This window comes from Cyprinodon tularosa, unplaced genomic scaffold (assembly GCF_016077235.1).
Source record: "Cyprinodon tularosa strain WSP-4 unplaced genomic scaffold, ASM1607723v1 ctg2, whole genome shotgun sequence".
Taxonomy (NCBI): Eukaryota; Metazoa; Chordata; class Actinopteri; order Cyprinodontiformes; family Cyprinodontidae; genus Cyprinodon; species Cyprinodon tularosa.
The window spans coordinates 2,803,544-2,826,034 of NW_024038733.1; the positions used below are offsets into that span (position 1 = coordinate 2,803,544).

The following is a 22,491-nucleotide window of genomic DNA, read 5'->3' on the forward strand; positions in this document are numbered from 1 at the left end:
TATTAGCTAAAGAAGAATTTCCAGAAAGACCCTGGCTGGGATTCAAACCAAGGACCCTTTTGCTGCAGTGCAACGGTGCTAATAATTTAAGCATTATGGAATCCAGTTCAGTCCAAATGAGAGAACAGCATGGAGACGAATGCAGTTGATAAATTCATGTCAGGTGGTAAAATGAATATCGAGATCAGCGTTGCAAAATAATGGTGCTTTTTACTTTGCTTGCAAAGAAGGCTGTCCAAAGGCCATCCTGAAATTTGATATTCTATTGTTCTGTCTCTTAAAAAATGAGAGAGAAACATTATTTCAAATACAAATGATTGTTAATAAAACAATCACTATTAAGCTGATGAAGATTCTCAGTCATCCAGGTCATAGTCATTCCGTAAAAGTTTAAAAAAACAATCCACTGGACTTGATTTCCAAATCTTGGAAATCAAGTCCAGTGGATTGTTTTTTTTTTTTTAAATAACTTTATGGAATCACTATTAATGGTCAATTTAGGTATTTGGTAAAAATATATATATATTTTTTTTTACCCTAACTTGTGTAATTGCTTTAATGGTAGTATCTAATGTGATATCAATAAAGTTCAAATTTGTTTTTATTATCATATTTTCACTATTTGCATACTGGAGTAAAACTTGCTCTGGCAGTTATATTCACAAATAATTTCTTGGCTGTTCTATCCACCTCTGGTTATAATTTGAGTAAAAGATGAAAAAACTGATATAACTACACATTGAGGTGATATGGACAAAAAGTTGGGAAAGAAAAGGATTGAATAGAAACCTCAAAGATCAAGGAAGAGAAAGTCAGATGAAAATAATAAATGTGTTGTTGTCTCCCCCTGGCGGAGGTAAAAGGAATGTCACTCGGACACATTCCTTTCCTTGTTTGATGTGTTTCTTCACCGCCTTTCGTTTTGCTGATTTTACGGAGACATTAAGCGTATTGTAATAAAGGCTATTTTACACAAAAGGCTACAATACTCGGAGACACCCGTACCAAATTTGCTGTAGTTTATCTTGACATTTATCTAGTACTGCTCTCACTTCCAACGTGGTAAACAGTAACATACTCCTTTAAAGCCCTAACACGAGAATAGTCGCTTATGTTCACGTATACGTGATATGTTCGCATGCGACTTGTAAAGATCACCTGACTACCCCCTGTAACCTCTTAAAGTCACGTGTCATCGTTCAAGTTTCAGGAAGAATTTTTTTTTGCTTCCGAAAACAAAACTACGCACGTCCCGCCTCTTCTCTAACCACATTGGCTACTGTCCATAATATCAAAGCCCTGATTGGTTTGTTGAAAAACAAGTCAGCGCACGTCAAAATTGGACAACAACCCTTTCCTTAAAACTGGTTTCAGTAATTGACACCTTTTTCGAAGAAAAACTTTGCAAAACTGAGAGATATTCGTTTTCTTAAGTGAAAGTAAGTACAGAATCGGCGGTTAAGGTACGTCTATAGCTACTGAATATGTTAGCAACACGGCTAATTTTTCTTTTTCTTTTGCTGAAGTGACAACTTTGTAAACTTGCTGCCAACGGTCCTGAAGGTGTCCACTGTCAGTCACTTGATTTATTCACACAGAATGGCAAAGGGTGTCGGACATTTAGACTGGGGTCATTTATTTCCTTATTTTGATAACTAGTCATTTCTGCAGCTTTTACTGGATCCAACCAGTTATTTACGCACCGTTTGCTTTTAAATATAATCTCGAACAGTTCTGGATGATAGATATGTAAAATCCAAGTGGCTGTCTAGATAGTGTATGTGTGTGTATATATATATATATATATATATATATATATATATATATATATATATGTATATGTGTGTGTGTGTGTGTGTGTGTGTGTGTGTGTGTGTGTGTGTGTGTGTGTGTGTGTGTGTGTGTATAAAACCCACAATTCTCAGTATATAATAGTGCTTATATATATTGACTTATATTCTTACAATATTTTTATTGTCAGAACTTTAATACTCAAAAAAAGTATTGATACTCAAATTCTATGTCTGGATATGACACTAGGTTAGCATGGTATCGATACTTATTAATACAAGTGCTGTTTGCATATTTTTTGCTGTTGTTAATTTTAGATTTCTAGATTATTTGAATATTAAAAAAAATATAATGCAACAACCAACCTTAAAATATTGTTAAACTGTGATATTTGGGTGATTTATTTGCACACTTATTTAATTAACAGAATCTGTTCATGTTCAATGTTAAGAATGAAAAGGTGAGATTTCATGCCTTAAATGTCTTGTCCTTTCTATTAGCCTTGGTACCAGAAATCACAAAGAGTATCCAATTTTGGAATTTTTGTATCGTAACAACCCTATATAAGACTGCATGTTTCAGTTTTGGGTTCTGATCTCAGTTTAGATCTGTTCACTCACCTAACCACCCTTTCTTAAAAGAGATGATGAGAAGATTAAAACAATAATAATGTATCTCTTGTCAGATAAAATACTGCTACTAAATAAAGTTTTTTTTTTGTTTTTTTTTTACAATAGATGTAAAAAGAGAAAGGGGAGCAAACAAAAGCACATACAAAACAAAAAAAATGCTTTTCTAAAAAGGCTCATGTTTATACCAAGAAAGAGAAAAGTGTCACCCTGAAAATAGTTCAGAGTTGGCTCACTGAAGTGATTATCCAATTTGCAGATTCAGGCATCCTGCATCACAAAGTGCTGCAGTGCAGACAGTAGGCACACCTGCATCTACAGACCCCTGGCTAGCACTACTCCATGTCGAGACCCTCACCAGCATCTGTGTTTTTAGATTTTTTTTAACAAAAATCACTAGAAAACAATGAAAGAACCCTCTAAAATATTCTTTGTAACTATACACTGTGATTGTTAAATTATGCTTCCTATATAATTATCTAGCAATAAAGTGGCTTTGGTTGATGTTGAGCCCTATGGTTGCAATTCTTCAGTTTTTTTACAAGTTGACTCAATCAAAATATAGAGAAAAAGTAATCAGTTTCCTTTCTTCTTTTTAGGATGGGCTCTGAAACATTTTCTTACACCATGGAAGCTCAAAAGTGTAGCAGCAGTTTGCAGGCAGCAGTCTAAGAGGATGCTGCGCTTCCTAGCTACCAACAAGAGTAAAGCTGTGAAGAATGGGTGGTGCCGGTGTTGGCAGAAATGTCAGAGAGCTAGCTAGACTAGTTATATTAGTTGAGGGGGAAAGGCATTCAAACACTTTTCTCAGAGTTTGAGAAATTGTTTGTGTGGAATTTGGAGGACATTTTGATAGTAAACTATACAGTATTAAAAAAGAACAAAGAAGCTGATGGACTGCAGAGAAAAAGTGCTGTGTGGGACTGGGGAGGTGGAGCTGGACCCAAACATTGTCAGTGAGGAGGCAGGAAAACTTTATGCAGAACTTCAAGTAAGTTTTTTTATTTTCTGTCCTCTGTAAATTTTTTACTATCAATGCAAATGTAAGTAAAATGTCATTTGCATGTGGCTAAACATGTTGGCTCTCTCTTCTTTGCAACACCATAGACTGTTATTGAGACCTATGGGGAAGGTGTGGTGGAGTCCCTGGTGCCCACATTTGTGTGGGTCCTGGAGGGGCTGGCCAACTTTAAAAACCAGCTGAGGGAAAGGGAGGAGGAGGCAGAGAGGGAGAAAGCCGAGCGAGAGGAGCTGCTGGAGAGATACCAAGCAGAGAAAGCTCTGAGGAAAGAAAGTCAGGAGGTTGGACTTGATACAAAATCCATTAATTGATTGATTAGATTTATTCAGGTGGGCTATTAACTGCTTGATATTTAGGGTTGTCCTTGCAAAGAAACAAAGCTTTTTAAATCTCACCAAATTACCAAAAACTTGTGCAAAAATGACAAATATAAGGTTTCATTTTCTTGTTTTTCTGAGTTGTTAAATATGGGTTTCCTTTAGAAATATCTAGAATTGGATGACCAGTTCGAACAAGAGAGGAGAGCCATGAGGGGGAGGGAGAAGGAGAGGGAGATGCGAGAGAGAGCTCTGGAGAAGAAGGCAAGACAGCAGGCTGATCAAGGTGAGTTTTTTTTTTTTTTGGTATAAAAAATGAAGGCTGTGTTCACAATGTCTTTTTTAACTAAGGAAACATCAGTAAAAGACTCAATGGCCAATATTTATGTAAAGCCAAGCAGAAGCCATTTCTTGAATTATCAAGTGTGTGTATTGACTCACATTTTCTGCAACTCCAAGTAGGGTTGTCAAAAGTATCGATACTCAAAAAAAGTATCGATACTGAAACGTTGTATCCGGATACAATACTCATTTTCAAAAGTATCGATACAGTGCTACCACCAGTGGCACCTAAACAGTCATTCATCTTATGCGCAGATCAGAGGAAAATGCACTTTCTGAACACTGTGTTATTGAATAATTTTGTGCACTTTTCGGTTTCAGACTTTTTTTGTAACAGGTGCAGCTGCTGAGAATTATTTTTGTTTTTTAACCGGTTTGGCTAGTGTCATTATGTGTGCAAAGCATAGCCAAGGAAGGAACACTTAATTTTAATTTTATAAGTTTTTTATCAAGCTTGCTTAATATTGTGCACAGCAAACAACCTCAAAATATTGTTTATTGTATTTATTTATCTATTTATTGTATTTTGTTTATTAATGAAAAAAATTTCTGTTGAATTTTGGAGTCTTTGTTTTTATCCTTGTGGTATCGAAAATGACATCGAGTATCGAATATTTTACTTAGTACCGGTATCGAGTTGAAAAGTTTAGTATCGTGACAACCCTAACTCCAAGTCATAAAAGAATGTGTATTCATATGGAGCAGATTTTCTTTTATCCCTCAAATATTCCTGGTTTGAATTTGTCTCAAATATGTTACAAGAAAGTTGGATAAAGTCTTTATCTTATTCTAAATTGAAATAGACCTAAATTGGTCTGAGTTGTAATTGTGTGTATGAATGGGTTTTACAATCTGTCCAGGGCGTACTCTTATCTGTTTTCCATTGAGCATTATACAAGGACACTAGCCCCCCTGTGACCCTACATTGAAAATTGATATAAAATTATGGATTAAACATATATTTTAGGCAGCATCCCAATTTCTTTTGGCTTTAAAGACATTAAAAACTTTGTCTTCTTTTCTTCCAGTGGTGGCCTTGGAGGAGCAAAAGGCAAACCTTTCTAGAGAGCTGAATACGCTGAGAAATGCTCACAACAAGGTCAGATACTCTTTTGCAGCCCATACATCAGCAATGCTTAACAGAAATTTATAAATAGTCTTTAGGGGTGAAGATTGTTTATTACTTTTATAGATTTGTTTAAAATCTTGTTCTTATGAGGCAGAGTCTAGCACTGATATTTAAAAATATACTGTGAGTAAACAACTCCAATTCAAAGAAAATTCCTCATTCATGCTGTTTTATCATATCAAGCTAAGATACACCTGTAGATGGTGTCGCATCAGACATATCAGCAGCACTTCCCTCAAGTTTTCTTCAAATCATACCTCCATTTCTAAACCTCAATGATACTAGGTTCAGAAATGAATTGGTTTCAGGTTTTTATGTGTTTCTATACATATATGTATGTGACATACACAAAAGGAGAAATATAAACTAGCATAAGAAGAATAATTCATAACATTCAAGTCTGGTATCAGTGTGGTTAAAGGCCTACCTGATCCTCAGAGCCCTTAATATCAGTTTACTCAGTGTTTCGCAACCCTGGTCCTTACAACCAACTGTAAATGAGTCACTAACATTCTTCTGCTGCACTTTGTGAGATGCTGAGGAGCTGGATCAGACGGACTGAAAACACTAAAGACACAAACCCAGAGGGCTAGTATGTAGAATAATGCTCTGGCCACCATTGGAGGTTTGGTGTTTTCTGTACAGAGTTACTGTGTGTGTACATTCTGTCTCCAAGTTGGAAATTGGAAAGTTTCTTCTTGGTGTATCTTGTCAAAATTGCACAAAGGAAGTTGCCAGCATTGGAGTGTCTCGGTTCAAACTTGGAATATTTTTTAAAACAAATTATGACACAATAGAGAGAAAAAAAATATGGCAAATATTAAATATTAAAGTTCTTGTAACAAGTTCCCTAAAAGTTTGATCTGCTACTATTTATTGCTATTAATAGCATCTGATTAAATTTGTTCAATCAATACACAGGGGATCTATTAATTTTTCAGCCACAGCTCTAGTGGGTGCAATTATCCTCCAACTACTTCTGGCCTCTTCATCTTTCTGCAAGACAATACGTCCAACTGCAGATTGCGTGACCTATGTGATGCAAAAAAAACAAAAAAACTTTCCATTGCAGGTTTGCAAAATGTAAAATTTTTTAATACGACTGAAAAATCACCTCATCAAAGAATAAACTTACTTTTTTTTTTTTATGTGAGTTTTTTAAAAACTGTAGTGTTTCTGTTTAGCAAATTTATTTTCGTGATTCCAATTTGACCGCAAATCAAAACCTATCTAGTGAATGTAAAAAAAAATATATAAATAAAAGAAAATATTCCCAAACCAGCAAAGTTAAGCCAAGATGAAAGCCTTTTAAACATCTGGCCAAGGTGCAATTTGTAGTTTGTTAGTTTTTTCAATAAAACATCGGTCTGTCTGCAAAGTTACATTGCAATCTTTTTAGATGTATTTTACTACTTGATAGCATTCTGCCTCAGATGAACAATGCTGATTTAACAATTATTCCTAATTGTGTTTAACTTGGGAACTTGAGTTCAGTTCAGTTTATATTTGTACCACCATTGAACGTAGGTATGTCTTCTTTCTAACATGTCATTCATGTTCTCTCCTTAGTTGACCAACTTGTATCGGGAACTTCTGGATAAAAGGAAGGACTCTGAAAGGGATTCTCCTCTAAGGTTGTTTACAGCTCTGTTTTCTTGAAAGCCAGTGTAGTGTGCTCAGTGTCATTTGCAGGAAACATATGAATAATCCATGATAGCAGCTTTATCACCACGTAAAGGCTTCACTACTACAAGCTTATCTATATATAAAATTATACTATTGTTTCTGCTTTCAGTTTTTTTTACATTTACTCCATTTTGCTTATAGGAATCACATTCATTCCAAGAACACAGACTCTCCATCTCAGCAATTGTTATCTGCTCCCATTGTTAATGAGAAGGTGAGTATGCAACAACTTAGAGAGGTATTCACACCCCTTGACTCTCTGATATATTTGATTATTATGTTAAAGATTAACCCAAGGAATGAAAACAACTCGTTTTTTTTTGTTTGTTTTTTTGTTTTTTTACAAATAGTCTTCAGTCACCCTGAATCTTTACTTTTTTTTTAATGCATTTTCAGCTGCAAGTCCCTTGAAAGTTTGGCTCATCTTTTGACTGAAATCTTTACCTTTTATTCTTCTTCACAAAATAGCTAATGGTCAGTCACTGCCTTAGAATGCAACCTGCTTTAAACTTCTCTGTAACTTTCCGTCTGTCCTGTCTTATCTGCCCCTTCCCAAAGCTGTTCTCCAGTGTCCTCTATGAAAGCTCCAAGGTTTTACAGAGCAGTCTTAAGATTTATTTTACACACAAAGGGAATTCTATTATTGCTTTTAAGACTTCTGAAAGTGACAGGTTATGCTTTATTTTATTTAGTGCTATTCAGTAAAATGGGGTTAGAAATAATGGTGTGCCACATTTTTCAGAGTCTTATAAGTATATTCATATCCATTGTTTACGCTCTGAGCTGGTTGTAGCTAACTGTTGTTTCTTGCTGCTTTGTCTCAGATTGTTCAGAGACCACATTCAAACTCTGGTCCACCTGTTCTTGAAGCTTTAGTGACTAAGGAAGAAAAAGTAATTGATTTTACTGTAAAACCTGCTACGGATCAGTTTGTCATCGACATAATAAGCTCAACACCTGAGCTGACACGGTTTCACGGCTGTGTAAAAGCAAGGTAACCCTAAACAATGAGTTGGTTAATGAGCCTATGGGATTTGAGCAGAGAGCCTCAGAGGCATGTGATTATTAGTCAAAAAACATTTCTCTCTCCTTGACTTACTGTCCTGGATAGCACCCCTGCAAAATCTCAAACCGACGAGACGCTGAAAGATGAAGTAGAGAGGAGCCTGGTGGATGAGATGGGTAACTTGGATGAGCTGCAGGTGGGAGAGATAAAGAGAGAAGAAAAGGAGGAAAAGAACCAGGAGGAGGAGGAAAAAGGGGATGAGATGGATGAGGAGGACAGCGTGGAGTGGGACCTCCGCAACACAGACTCTGTGTTCTCCGAACTGTCAGAACTGAGTCGAGATTATTTAGAGAGCGTTGACCAAGGCACCAGCATTAGAGGTAATCATGTTTTTTTTTTTTCATTTTTAAAAGCTTCACTATATTTTACTGTGCATTTGGGATGAGAAACAAATAATGCTAACATAAAAGTAGCATTTTTCGTGGGGGGGGGGGTGGATTACAGTTGGATGTAGGCATTAGAGCTGACACTGTTACCTCAGTTACCTTAAAGAGCAGATTGCAGGTTAGAACTTTCACTTTTATCATTCTAGAAAAATATATAAGAAAATATACTTAAATATGAACTATTCAGGCTTTCTTTTATTTAAAACGGGCACCAAAAGTGACGTAAAGTTGGGGAGTCCACTTAGCTTTACACCAGTAAGCAATGGATAGTAATGCTAGTCCAGACAATAAGAGTTTAAATGTGTACAACTTGACATATGATGGGACAGAACCCTGTAACTATGAGCCTGTTGGACGTCTAAGGCTATGTTCACACTGCATCCTGAAGCGACCCAAATCCGATTTTTTTTTTTCCCCATATGTGAGTTGGATCTGATCTTTTCATGGCAGTCTGAACGACACAGATCCGATTTTTTTCCAATCCGACCCAGGCCACTTGGCTATGTGGTCCTGAATCCGATACGAATCTGATCTTTTCAAATCCAACCTGTGTCTGAACGGCCAGGTCGGATGAATCCAACCTGAACGCCATTAATACCCGACAAAGGCCACTATTCTGCATCTTGCTACACAGAAGCAGCAAGAAAAACAACCGTGGGAGATGATGATGCGGAGAGCAGTATTTATGTTTAACCATGTGAAAAGATTGAGTTTTTATGGTTGGAAAAGACAGCTAGATGCGCGCCGGTACTACCATCTATGTTTACTTCCATAAACACAGAGCACGCTGGCCTGTGACGTCATTGCATCCTCTACTGCGCATGCGGGACAGTTGCATTCTATGACTGCAGTTCACACAGGAGATCACATACAAGTCGCATATATTTGGAAATATGAAAGGCAACGCAAAAAACATCGGATTTCACAAAAATATCAGAATTGAGCATCAAGGCCTGCAGTGTGAACGTAGCCTAAGAGAGCAGAGAGAGCGGGTGGAGAATTAATGGCCAAAGAATAGCAGCCTGGAGTTAGTGGAGGCATTTCTCAATGGTAGTTTAGTCCAGCAATATCCTGCTATTTTTCTTGACCACAAACATACTACTGAGAAATTTTTCTATAGTGATCTGTTTTTAGAAGTAGAAAAAAGACCAAAGCGCAGAATCTCAGGTAACAAGCAGTAGGAAACACTAGCTGCCAGTATGCCATGTCCGCTGCTTTTTGTCCAAACTGCCGCCACACAGAAAATATCTGGTTTTCTTTCATTTATTTAAAGTTTCTCCCTCATTCATATCTATCCCAATCAGCCGTCCACTAGCAGGTGTGTGTGGGATCTCCTGTTTATTGAGCTGTCTGTGCTAGTAAGATTTGCAACCGTGGAACAGCAGTGGCATCTCAGTCCCTCTGAGGGGACAAGTTTTATACATTTCAGCCGAGTTTGTTCGTCCTCCACAAACGCAATACTTTGGTTATGTTTATGATCAATAAACAATCTCAAAATTCTACCCAACTCAAAAACACGTAGACTCTACATGATAACTACCTATCCTCCACACAGAGCCGACTGTTTGACTTCCTGATGTGACGTCAAATCACGTGACTTGTTTAAAAAATAATTCACTTTGTTACAGTAGCCAAAGCACTAAATCTTAATAAACGTTTACTTATGTATACTAAACTTGACACACAGATTATAGGCATTCCACAGCTTGCTGTTATCAGAGTTTTGCTTCAAAATGTGTTGTTTCCTTTGTCTCTTTAGGCAGTGGCGATCAGTTTGAGGAGATTCTTGCCCAGTTTGAGGAATTGAAAGTCCTCTAGTGAGTTCCACATTTACATACATTGTGTTCACAGTTGCTTTGGTATGATTTTTTTTTTTTAAAGTATTTTCAGATTTTCTCTCACATGGGTTAATTGCTTCTCTACAAACACTTGTTACAGAGCAAAAGGAGAACTGCTAGCTTTGCCATTCAACCAACATTTTCACATCAACAAATCCATCTATTGGTGCATTTATGGCAACGTTTTCAGAGCAGAAAAAGAAATCCTGCAAATGGCTTGGTATCTTGAGAAAAAAAAAGAAAATATTTGTATTATCTTTCAGATTTCTCAAAGGGTTTTTATATTCCTCTAACTGTCAAGAGGTGCTCATGCAAAGAGTTTTTTTTATCTTCTTTGCTGCTCCCATGTCCTTTTCCTTCTTTGACTCTTTCTTAATTACACCCACTCCTATTTTCTTCATTATTTTTTCTGTATTTGGAGGCAACCTTAATATCTCCCTTTAATATGCAAACTAACAGCCTGACCCAGTAAGACGTGCTGATCCGCCTGCAGCCATGTCTGCCCTTGGGCTGGTTCGGCTTGACAGACCAGCCAATTGGGAATCCTTCTAAACCGGGACACTCCAATCGGCCTTCATTAGTTGCTCTCAGCTGACCGGTCAGCAGCATGTGTGTTCACCTCTTTGCAAGTGGAGTTAGTTAATAGAATTATTCTTCCTATTTACATTGGTCTTTAAAAACAATGCTCAGTTCTTTATTATTTTTTTTTACAAATAGCCACTTTAGGGGTGATATGGGATACTCGTAGATAAAATATGATACAAAAGTTTAAAAGAAATACAATTTAACTGCTTTTTACTTCTTATACTTAGTCAATGGTACATCTTTAAAATCAAATTCACCACACAGGAACCTACCCTTTTTTCTGACTGACTTGTGCTCTTTGGAACAGACGTGTCAAAAGTTATGTGTTCTAAAAATAATTTCTATTTCATGTAGGATACTTTGTAAGGTTGGGCTTTTAGACAAATCTATCGACAATCCAGAACTAGAGAGAGGCAGTTTCTTTTTTTAAAGTGGGTTTACGGTCAGCTCCATCTGCAACATTGATTATAACAAAAAGAAGAAAAAAAAATCTCCTCCAGTAAAGCTGTGTGTTTTTCATAAAATAAAAAAATCTCTGCTCAAGTTTTCAGTTTTTTAAAGTATTGGCATGTATGTTGCAATACGATACATGCGTCATGATACAGTATTAATCACCATATTGTATTATCACTACCATAACAGCCGTTCAAAATGGCCCTTCCCAGTCAAACACCAGCCAAATGGCAGCCTACTCCCCTGCGACTCCATCCTTTCACTAAATTACAGGGTCTGACCAGGAGTTGAGGCTTCTCTTCAGATCTTAATGTCCATAAATCATGACAGAAAGATTATTTTAGTACAAAGGTTGATGTTTAAAAAGGAAATTTGGGGAATTTTTAATGGCTGCTACTGTGTATATATATATATATATATATATTGTGATATTTTACCCAGCTATCAAAATTAAATATATAGATAAAAAAGCAAGCTGTATATGTTCTTCAAAATCCATGTTTGGAGTTTGAGTCAGTCTGTCTTCTACCATGGCTGCCTTAACTACAAAAATACAGCACACAGCAAAGGTGCTCCACAGCGCCATCTACCAGAGTGGCAGTACAGAGGTAGCCCATTTTCCCTCACAGGTTTAGATAATTTTATTTCTTTTTTTAAATCGATATTCGAACCTGAAACATTGACATTTTATCAGGCAGCCGGAAATCACAATATATTGCCAAATCGATTTCTTCCCAGTTTTCAGTCTCTTTGATATTGCCCATTCAGATAAACAAATGAATAACAATCAAAAAACGTTAATGTCTCATAACATAGTCAGAAGAACTGGATAAGAGGAAACTATTTCCACTTGATGGAACATAAATTTCTGACAAGAAAACAGACATGTTTGCCTTATTGGGTTTTAGCAGTGTTCACAGCTCGTTAACAATATTAACCTACACGAATATATCGTTAATGGTCATTTGTTGAGCTGACAAATATTGGTAGGAAAAATGTTAAATAGCACCAAAACTTAATACTTTGGTCCAAATTGATACAGCAAAGATGCCATAGAGTGAAAAAGAGCTAATCTGACAAAATTTATTTTCTGTTCTGCTTATTTAGAAGCCAAGTTTTGTGTCATGTTTAAAGTCTTGAGAGCATACTTACTTTCACAGCCTCAAGCATTTTCTGTGCCAGTTTCCAAATAATCCCATAAAAGTCTAATCTGAATTGTCTGTCTTTAGTGAGTCAGTTGAAGCTGCTCGTAAGGCTCTGATATCCCGGGTGGTCGAGCTGACCGACGATCGCTCTGCCCTCAACCTGGAAGTGGCGACACTTCAGGAAACGGTGGCACATGTGGAGGGACGGCTGAAGGAGAAGGAGGAGGAAATCAGGAGGTGCAGAATGCGCTATAGATGTTTCACTTATTTCCGAACATGTTTGACCTTCAGCTTGTTTTACTGAAACATACTCTATCCTCTTTGATCACTGTCTCTTATAGACTCAGGACAGAGCTGGACAGGTGCCAGCCTGAGGATGCTGATGTAAAGAAATATCTTGTATTCAGTAAATATGCATTGTAAATTATGATCCTTTTTTTTAAATAAAATCTTTGATCCTTTTCCATTGCAGGCTAGTGTGCCCACAACCATGCGTCCCTTCTCTCGCTCCGAAATGGCCCGTGTGGTCATGGAGAAGAACCAGTATAAGCAGCGTCTGTTTGAGCTACAGGAGGCTCTGAGACACAGTCAGACAATCAGGTGATTTCATTTTTCTTTTTTCTTTTTTTTTTTTACTGAATTCAAAGCTTTAATAAACAGTTTACATATCTGTATGCAGACTTCATCCTGTTCCTCTATGAAAACCTTTTTTTTTCTCTCTTTTTAGAGCAACAAAAGTGGAGAAGCTTACAGAGGAGAGAAGATCCAGTATTTGGAAAAAGTAATATCCATCTATCTGCTTTTACTGGTTTAATGTATTTATTGAAACATTTTATACACCCATAATTTTATCACCTGAAGTGCAGCTTCATCCAAGAGTTTGATATCAATAACCTGGCAGACATGATCCCCACGTTTTCAATCTGCATTGCTTTAATGAAATCACACAAATATCCCTCAGATAGCCAAATCAGCCTTTTCCTAAGCTGTGATTGTGGTAAAATATGACAGTAATATGCGGTATGGAAAACTGAAGGAAATAAATTTTTATTACGTGATATGTGTCCCACCCTCAAGGCTAATTTTTAACCTATTAAGATGGATAAGATGGCGGTCAAGTTTAGTTCTACACACTATTAACCTGGGACAGTTGTGTGTAAAACGTACGGAAGCCGAGAGCGGCCGTGTCCCTCAGATACTTTTTCACGGTGGTTTTCTCGAGAAAACAAATTAATTTTCTCCCTATCTAAAGATAAGGAAAGCCGTTTTCTTGTGATAACAAGATGATAGTTTTCTCATTAGAAAGCCCTCGTCTCGTGATAACGAGATGATTGATGTGTGTTAAAACTGATTACTTCTTTCAATACCACAAAAGAGGGAGAGGATCTTTGTGCTTTATTTCAAGTCATGGCAGCCTATGTGTAATTCTGTAAATAATCCGAAGTTGTTGGTTAGACCTATGACCCCGGCGCCTTAGCTTCTGGTGTTTTCTGAACAGCCCCAGTGTTACGCCTGTAACAGGTATAAGATGCATTAACTCCCACAATTAATTAAAAAATATTCCGATTTCTTTCTGCTGTAATCCATGCAATCCAATCATCCTCCATGACCTGACAATTAATGAAAAGAAATAGAAAACTAAAAAAAATATTATTTGCACACACAAGGTACCGTGACTGCAAAACTACGGGCACAGCAGGCATGGATGGAATGGGAATCCAGGGCTGTTGGCTAGCCTAATTTATAACTCATACAGGTTAATCATCTCGTTATCTCGAGAAATCAGTAACTGTTTTCCTGTGATAATAAGATAATTATCTTGTTATGTGGAGAAAAAAATTACTTGTTAAGCCGTGATAATGAGGTAGTTATGTCGTTTTCTCTAGAAGGCAAAGGAAAAAATCTAAAGTTGAGTACGACCGCTCTCGGCCTCAGTAAAAATGCACAAATACAGTGAAAATTACTTGCAAGCAAGGTTACTTTAAAAATAGATATGCAGATCTTTTTTTTAACCATACACCATCACCAGTCAGACAATTGAGTAATTTGTTTACACTTTGAAAGACTGCAAAGACTGAATTTGGGTAATACACTCTGTCAATATAGGATCACCATGTGCAAAAACAGAAGCGCACACTAAATGCATTTATAAAATATTGTTAAGGATCATCACAAAATGTGGAGCTGTCAGAAATTTAGGCTTTCCAACAACTGCTTCTTAAAGCTTGAAGTCTAAAACTGAAGGTATAACAAAACTATTAATTCGAATCACTATGTGGTTACAGGTTGTGTTGTGTTTCTGATACTGATGTTTCTTTATTGGATTTTATTTTCCCTTTTATTCTCTTTGCATTTAGGTTCAACCGCTTGTTTGGCCTCACCAAGCAGCCACTGGTACCTCCTCCCACTTCTAAATTTGTCCAACCAGCTTCCTCGTCACTTAACCGCTCCCCTCTGGGGTCTCCACAGCTACCAACCATTAACAAAACCCAGGCTGAGTAAGCACATTTTTTAAATTTTATTTGCATTATTCCAGAGACAAATTTATATCAGGTGTCTATCTCCAGTTGTCATTACATATACCCCATAAACGTCACAAGTCCAACCCAAAGATGCACAGGAAAAACAACCATCAATATACTGAAGAGCAGTTTGAAGTTACCAGTTAACTTAACAGTCATGAATTTTTACTGGAAGCATGAGTATATTTAGTGACTTACAGAAGCGTTCAGCAGTTTTAAGCTCATGTTTATCACTTTTCCAAGTGATGGACAACATTTTCAAATCTATTATCTTCTGTCATTGGCACAGGTTCAAAGCTCTAAAGAATAAAAACAACCCAACTTGCTGAAGTCTGTTTAGCCTTCCTGTTTTCCTGCTGAAAGTTTTGCTCTCCCTTTTAGCCCTTTCCTTTTAGAGGTTTTCCACATCTTTGTGCTTTATTTAGCTCAGTTTAGAAATACCTCACTAATAATGAAAAAAGCAAAGTTGGGGCTTGATCACTCATTAACAGCATCTCCATTAAAGAGTTTAGCTGATAATGCAGCCTGGTAGCTCTTACACATCCTGAAGAAGGATATCTTCTGCATCTCTGTATTTGTGCTATATGTAAATTTTTTTTAAGAATGTGAGATTTTACTTGTCAAGAGATCAGAACCATGCAGCATTTTCTTCAGATCTGCTGCTCCCGCTGGTGTTTCACCACGTGCGCGAAGGAGGGAACTGTACAGAGACATCCGCTCCAACGTTTGGGAAAGCCTAGGAAAGCGGCACATACACGGCTGGAGCTTGCCACTGGCAAACACTCGGGTACTCCTCAGACTGCCTTATGAGCATCTGTTGCTCTCCTAACTGCCTAATCATAATGCTAGCACTTAAAATCCAGGTAGTTAGATGTGCGCTTTAACTGTAGGATTAAATGTGATTATTTCAGGAGTCAGGGGAGCCTGTATCAGAGCCTAAAGATGTACCTGTTCTGATCCAACTCAGACTCTTGGACCAAAGAGACTCCACTGCTAAGGTAAACCCACAAAAATTTACATCACACTTTTGGAATAAAAATACCTTCTGACTTCATTTTGTTTTCCTTTCTCCAGCTCAATTGCGCTGTTGCAGTCACTCCTGATATCTCTGGAGAAGCCACAGTAAGTCTGCCAACATCCTGGTTAAATGCAACCCCAGTCATCGTCTAATGATACATCATCACTCTGTCATAACTAACGTCACAAACACAAACTGAGTCATGTTTCCACGCTGTGCATCCGCCCTGCTCTGCTCAGTGTTCTGTTTGGGTTGTTTCGGGTCCTGCATCCTGCAGTGAAATCACAGTGATTGACCCAGCACGGTCCAACACAGTACTGGACCATTTCAGCCTCCCTCCCACTGCCCCCGTCCTCTGCATCTGTGCCGTGCCCCCCATAGGTCAGTCCTGGATCATTTGGCTGCTGCTGTTTTGCTTGAGTTTTATTAGGACTCCATTTATCACCAAATGTTCGCTCAGTTTCCTTTGACACAATCTTGCTGGTTTTATTTTTTCAGAAGACACAGCAGGAACTGTGTGGATTGGAACACAGGAAGGAAGGTAGCATCAACTGAAAAAAGCAGATATGTTCCACATGTAACACATTATAACGGCCTTTTGAAGAAGTTTTTTTTTTTTTTTTCACCATCTTTTCTTTGTGTTGTAGTATCCAAATATATCCAGCTTTGGCAAACCGAAGGCGCTGTGTACAAACTGTGTCTCTCTTAGAGGGTGTATATTCACTCACGTGAGTACATGCTGCTCTTTATTTGTACATTAGCATCTCTTTAAAGATTGTATTCAAAAGGGGTCTACTCTGTGTCAACTTGACCTCACAGGTTCTCCAACAATCAGGTTATTGCCGGATTAGCTGATGGTAGTCTGGCATTTTTTTCTCAAACTGCAGGTAATCTGTGTATTGGTTTTGCATATTTTATGGAATTAAAGTTTATTGATGGAAATCATGAAATGTATTGCCCTTCAATCCACAGACGGATGGAATCTGCAACCTCACTCTGTGATGCCTCTTGGAGCAAATCATCTGCAGCCCATCCGCTGCTGCCTCGCAAAAGGTGCTCGTCTATGGGTTGGATACTGGAATAAAGTCCATATTGTAGACACTGAAAACAAGAAAGTAGAGGTAAGAAACAATAATTTTCTCTTGTAGGAAACTGAGTTTCTTCTTAGGTTTTAAAGATAATCTAGGTAAATATTTTCCAGGGTTGGGAATGTAAATAAAACCCATCCTCAACAGATAAACAGTATCTGAAAGAGATCTGTATTGGAAGTAGAAAACATCAACAGTAAAAGTCCTGACACGCAACCAGAGAGGCATCAGGTTTTCAGCGAATAGTTCTTAGGGAGTCAGCTTTGTTTTTTTGGTTTTGATGTTTCAAAAAGTTCTCTGAAGACGGTCAAAATGTGAGGAAATGAATCTGTTTTCCCGAATCATTATTCTGATCTTGTATGTCTATTGAGTAAAGATGCTGATGTTTTTTAATAGTCTGATGAATAGGATGCTCACTGTTGTCCATAATCTTCTTCACTTTACAAAGAACTCTTTGTGAAATCATCTCGAGAGGTCCTAGAGGAGTTCCTAGAACAGAGACAACCTTCTGTATCAGCTTTTGGCGCTTTTTATTCTTTTCTCTGATGCTGTTACCCCAGCACTGTAGCATCTCAAAATATTCAAATCTTTAACAGTAGACATGGCAAAAAAATGCTTTACTGTTCTTTACTACAATCAATCCCTTGCCTCTGCATCATCTTTTTGCTTTGTATCTTTAGTAATGAGCTAAAAGTCTTTCAGGTGTGAAAGATTCCTAGCCATCACGCTAATCCTAGGCTCCATGCACAGATTATCCTTCAGGGTTCTTGCCAGGCCTTTTTAAAATGTTGATATGGTTTCCAGTAAAAAGGAAAAAACAAAATAGTTATAATACAATACAGTGAGGTTTGGGTTCCTTATTTAACTATTTACTAACTTTATTTTCTGGGTTTAGAAATATTTTTATGCTTAAATTATATTCAAAGGTCAGAGTTAAGTAGCTTGAAAAAAGAAGATCATTCAATTTCAAACCAGGTTATCAGTGGAGTAAAATGAATAAACGTATCATAAGTGTGAAGAAAATTGTCTTTGAAACAAGGGATGATTCAGGAATCCTGCACAGTATTCTGCATGTATATTCCAACATGCTCTTTTGGATTTGCAATCATTATTTTTCATGTTTCTGCACAGCAAGTCTTTTCCGTATCAGAGTGCATGGAACAGCAGGTGCGTTTCCTGTGTGCTGGGGGGAGTGGAGTTTGGACGTCCTGCAGACTTGACCCAGTTATAAGACTGTTTGATTGGTCAACTGGAAGGCCACTGCAAGAAGTTGACTTTACATCTGTGGTCACTAAAACATTAGGTACTCGTACTATTTTTTGTTTGGGATTTTTATGTAAACTTTGCAAATGTTTTCTCGTTATAAGGCAGCAGTTTTCTAGTTTTAATTTCTGATTTAAAAACTTTTAATTTGCCTTTTCTTTTTGTCACATCTGTTTGTTTAGGCCAGTCCTACGTGACACTCTCACCACTCCAGATTTCCTCCCTCTCCATCATCTCTGGTCGTCTCTGGGTGGGCACCGGGGGCGGTGCCATTTTCTCCATCCCCCTGTCAATAAGTATGTGAAATCAAAAACATTTAACACAGTTAGAAATGGACTCAAGTGTTAACAAAAAAACTGTCTACAGCATCAGAGGAAGTTTCCATCCCGTACTGTTCCACTGCATCAGTCCAGCTCTCTTACCATGGACACAGACAAGCTGTCCAATTCATCATTCCTGCACCTGGTAAGATATAAGAAGCTAATACTGCAGCCTAGCATGCTTTCTTTCAAGGCATCTTTGTGGCTTGCCTGATCTTCAAATCAAGACACTAAATTATGTTTCTGTTCGAAAATTATTGCAGAATCTTTTCGGTACATTCGGTACACAAAAACAGTTTTTTTTTATGGTTCTTATTTTTTTAGTCTGGTAAGTTTTCTCTGAAGTTTTATTTATGTGTGAACCTGTATGCTTTCATTGTCTGTGATTGTTCATGGTTTACATTTTGCTGGTTCCAATAATGGCAACAGTAGTTGCCTTTTACTGTCAGTTACATTTCTGAACTCCTCTTAGCTTTCTACCAATTATCTGGTGATGTTTACATAAGGCCGTCCCATGTGCTCATCCCATTTTCCACTTACTGGTGGTGATTCTGACATAGTGGAAAAATTGCAAATCTTCTTTTGGAAGGTAAGCTTGTATGAGCGATGCAAACAGCAACTCTTAAACAGAGTGCCTTTTCAAAAATTCGCAAAAACCTTCCACTATACCTTTAACTGTACACTGTCTTCTCATGTGAGTCACAACACTGATTATTTGAACCTGTCTTGCATTAGTCAAGTGAGGCGTCCTTTTGGTGAAACTCATTAACAGCTTGACATCTTTTGCAAAAAAAGTTGGGTGAATCTCGTCCGAATAGAGAGCAGTTATAATGAGTCAAATTCCTTGCTTTTGTGATATTCAGGATTTTCGGTTTCAGAACAGGTGACATCAACAAGGTAACTTAACTATGACTTAATTCAGCACACAGTTCAGGGTGAGCACAGGCATAAGCCCTGATCAATGGAAGGTGGATAATATGATTCACCATGGCAACAGGAGGAAATGAGAAGCCTTGAATTGACCCTAATGTGAGGAAATAAATGTATCACCAAATGTTTTTGGAACTTTCCTGTCTGCTAAGGCCCAATGAAAAATGGTATTAAACAAAACCTAAGCTGTTCAGTGATTAGAGGGGGGGAAAATTAATTTTGAACACTCCTATTCCAGTCTGGATTCAGATCACCATGTCCCCCACAGCAGGTAGGGACACTCCCCACTCCACCAGTAGAACACCCTGACGTCATAAACACATAGTTAATCTGAAGGGCATCAGTGCTGCATAGTAATGGTTTGATTTAATGATTACATCCCAGACAGTTAACCTTTAGCATAAAAATGGATTGAAGCACAAAGAACCTGTCCTCGTGTAATTTGAGGGATCTTTGGTTGAAATGCATTGAAATATATTATTGACCGTGGCAAAAACTGTGATGTTAAAACATCAATGAATCTCAAATTAAAATGCTTCTAATCCCATTGAACATAATGAGCTTTTGCTCTCTAACCTCTACAACTCACTGTAGATGTTACTCCTCCAGTTAAAGACATGGCATCTCTCATACTTTCCTCATCTCGGGTCTCATCTGAAATGAATGATGCACTTAGGATAAGTTAAACTAACCCTGTTACTGACCACAGTGGGTTTATGCAGTGACCTATGGTATAAACTTGACTCTGGAAAAAAGCTATCTGGATTTCTGAAACAATAAATTCAGGAAATGCATTTATTTTCCCATCAGTCCCCTTAAGTTTTCTTACAATTAAAAGTTAAACACTTCCTAAATGAAATGACTTATAGAGTCTGTTAATATCCTTTTTCCTGGGATAATGCAATGAACCTTTTCTGCTTATGTCCTAAGGCTGTTTGATCACCTCTCCTGACAGCAGCCATGTAACTACTGCTCTGCACATCCTCAGTGGAGGGGAGGGCTACATTAATTTCCGAATTGGTGAGTTAAATTTTACAACCGACTCATTAATAAGAGGTATAATCAATACTGAAACACTGCTTAACAAATGTAACATTTCAGGAGATGATGCAAGCGATGAATCGAATGAGGTGTCTCAGACGACACCACAGCGGTCTGAACGTAGTCACATGATCATCTGGCAGATTCCAACCCCCTCAGTGCCCAGCCCTGCTCTCTGACTGTTCAGCTCACAAATCGCCGTTTGATGGATGAGGTGAAAGAGACATTTACAGTACCAGAAGGGACAATAGTGGAACTAAATGAACAAAAATCTCACTGTAGCAACAATAAAAGGATGTTTTCAGATACGTATTTTATATTTTTACATCCTATACCTTGCTTGTTTCCTTTGCTTTGATTATTGTGTCTGCCTCTCTATATTTTTTTTTTCTGTTTGGTCAGTTATGAGCTTAATATGTTGTATCCATCTGATGGACTTTTGCACAAACAATGATCCTGCAGATCTTTGGTTTTCTTCATCTGTGGATGATCGAGCTGAACTTGATGTGGTTGCTGTTAAAGGTGCTGTCTTCATAACTTTAACAACATACTGGAAACGGGTTTACTTCTTTAAGCACAAAGACAATCAATTCATACTATTTTAGATGCTGCATTCAAACTGGGGATTTAAAGTACGGTGTCTATTCTACATGTGATGGAATTAGTATTAGCTTTAATCCCAGTACTCTTAGGTTTTCCTGCAGTGGTTCAAACTTGCATAAAACCTTATAAATGTCTCTGTAAAATGTCTTTTTGAATCTCTTCTCAAAAATTATTTATTTATCTTAGATTTTTGCCTAATAATAAAAATGTTTAATGTCTAAAAGTTTCTCTTAAATCAGGAAGAGATACTCTTTAATGTTTATGTATAGTATTCATGTGGCATTACAAGTTTGAGCAAGTGTGTCAGTCACAGAGGCCCCTTACTTTTCTTGGAAAGACTTAAGTTTGTGTTCTCAATAAACCTTATACAGATTTTGATCATAAAAATCGTCTTGGTCATTTTGAATTATCTTATGTTCCCATGCTAACGCATATACACGTTCCTCACAAATGAGAATATTGTGGAGAAAAAAAAAAAATGAAATTTGTCCAGCAGTGATTCAGCAAAACTACTTTATGTATGTTACATCAAGACTGGCAATCGTAATTCTTTCAGGAAGGAATCAGGAAGGATTTTAACACAATATTAGTAAAAGCCTTCAGTTTATCCAAAATGCTGAAACCGATGTTCTAACAAACTTTTAAAAAGAGGTAATATTTATTCTAATATTTCTTCCCTTCATTTTGCTTTCTGTTAATTCCCAAGTTGAATTTAAAGTTCTCCTTTTTTAGTAATCAGGCTCCTCTCCTGTGGAACCAACTACCAGTTTTAATCCGAGTGGTACACACTCTATCTACTTTAAAACTAAGATTATAACTTTCCTGTTTAATAACTCCTATAGTTAGAGTAGCTCAGGTTATCCTGAGTTATCCCTATAGTGGCCATCTATGGTGCTAGTTTACTATCACCTTATTTAACAAGGAAACTTCATGGATCCCTGCTTTTATGTTGCATTTGTGTGTCTGACTCTGTCTTCTTGAACCCTCAGTCAGCCTCGGCAAAAGGCGCTCACACTGACCCTGGTTATGCTGGAGGTTTCTTCCTGTTAAAGGGGAGTTTTTCCTCCCCACTGTCGTGTGTGTGTGTGTGTGTGTGTGTGTGTGTGAGGTCGGTGTGAGAGATTGCTGCAAATTCAGTGACCTAATGTAATCATGGGGGTTTCCTTAGATGGAGAACTTTTAACCAATCTTTCTGGATGATTTGATTGAATTGACCCTTTAAAGATTACGTGTTGGTAATTACTGCTGTATGAATAAACTGATTTGAATTTAATGATAAACTTGATTCAATTAAGGTAAAATGCATCAATGGATTAAA

General features: G+C 37.4%; 1 protein-coding gene across 2 annotated transcripts; it reads left to right on the forward strand.

Annotated features, from left to right (window-relative positions):
- Window positions 1-1,307: 1,307 nt before the first annotated feature.
- Window positions 1,308-21,053, forward strand: si:dkey-17m8.1 (C-Jun-amino-terminal kinase-interacting protein 4). 2 transcript variants are annotated; one of them, XM_038284428.1, is made up of 28 exons: window positions 1,308-1,439; window positions 3,020-3,411; window positions 3,528-3,722; window positions 3,924-4,044; window positions 5,129-5,199; window positions 6,799-6,863; window positions 7,057-7,129; window positions 7,740-7,909; window positions 8,027-8,301; window positions 10,127-10,184; window positions 12,473-12,625; window positions 12,730-12,772; window positions 12,861-12,988; window positions 13,116-13,169; window positions 14,746-14,886; window positions 15,565-15,697; window positions 15,822-15,908; window positions 15,985-16,032; window positions 16,168-16,309; window positions 16,427-16,469; window positions 16,576-16,656; window positions 16,748-16,815; window positions 16,901-17,049; window positions 18,148-18,319; window positions 18,462-18,575; window positions 18,646-18,744; window positions 20,460-20,549; window positions 20,631-21,053. In XM_038284428.1, the coding sequence occupies exons 2-28, from the start codon at window positions 3,313-3,315 to the stop codon at window positions 20,747-20,749; spliced, it is 2,991 nt and encodes a 996-aa protein (XP_038140356.1). In that variant the 5' UTR covers window positions 1,308-1,439; window positions 3,020-3,312; the 3' UTR covers window positions 20,750-21,053. The 2 variants fall into 2 exon arrangements, with proteins under 2 accessions (XP_038140356.1, XP_038140355.1); XM_038284427.1 differs by having other exon boundaries at window positions 1,314-1,463.
- The last annotated feature ends 1,438 nt before the right edge of the window (window positions 21,054-22,491 follow it).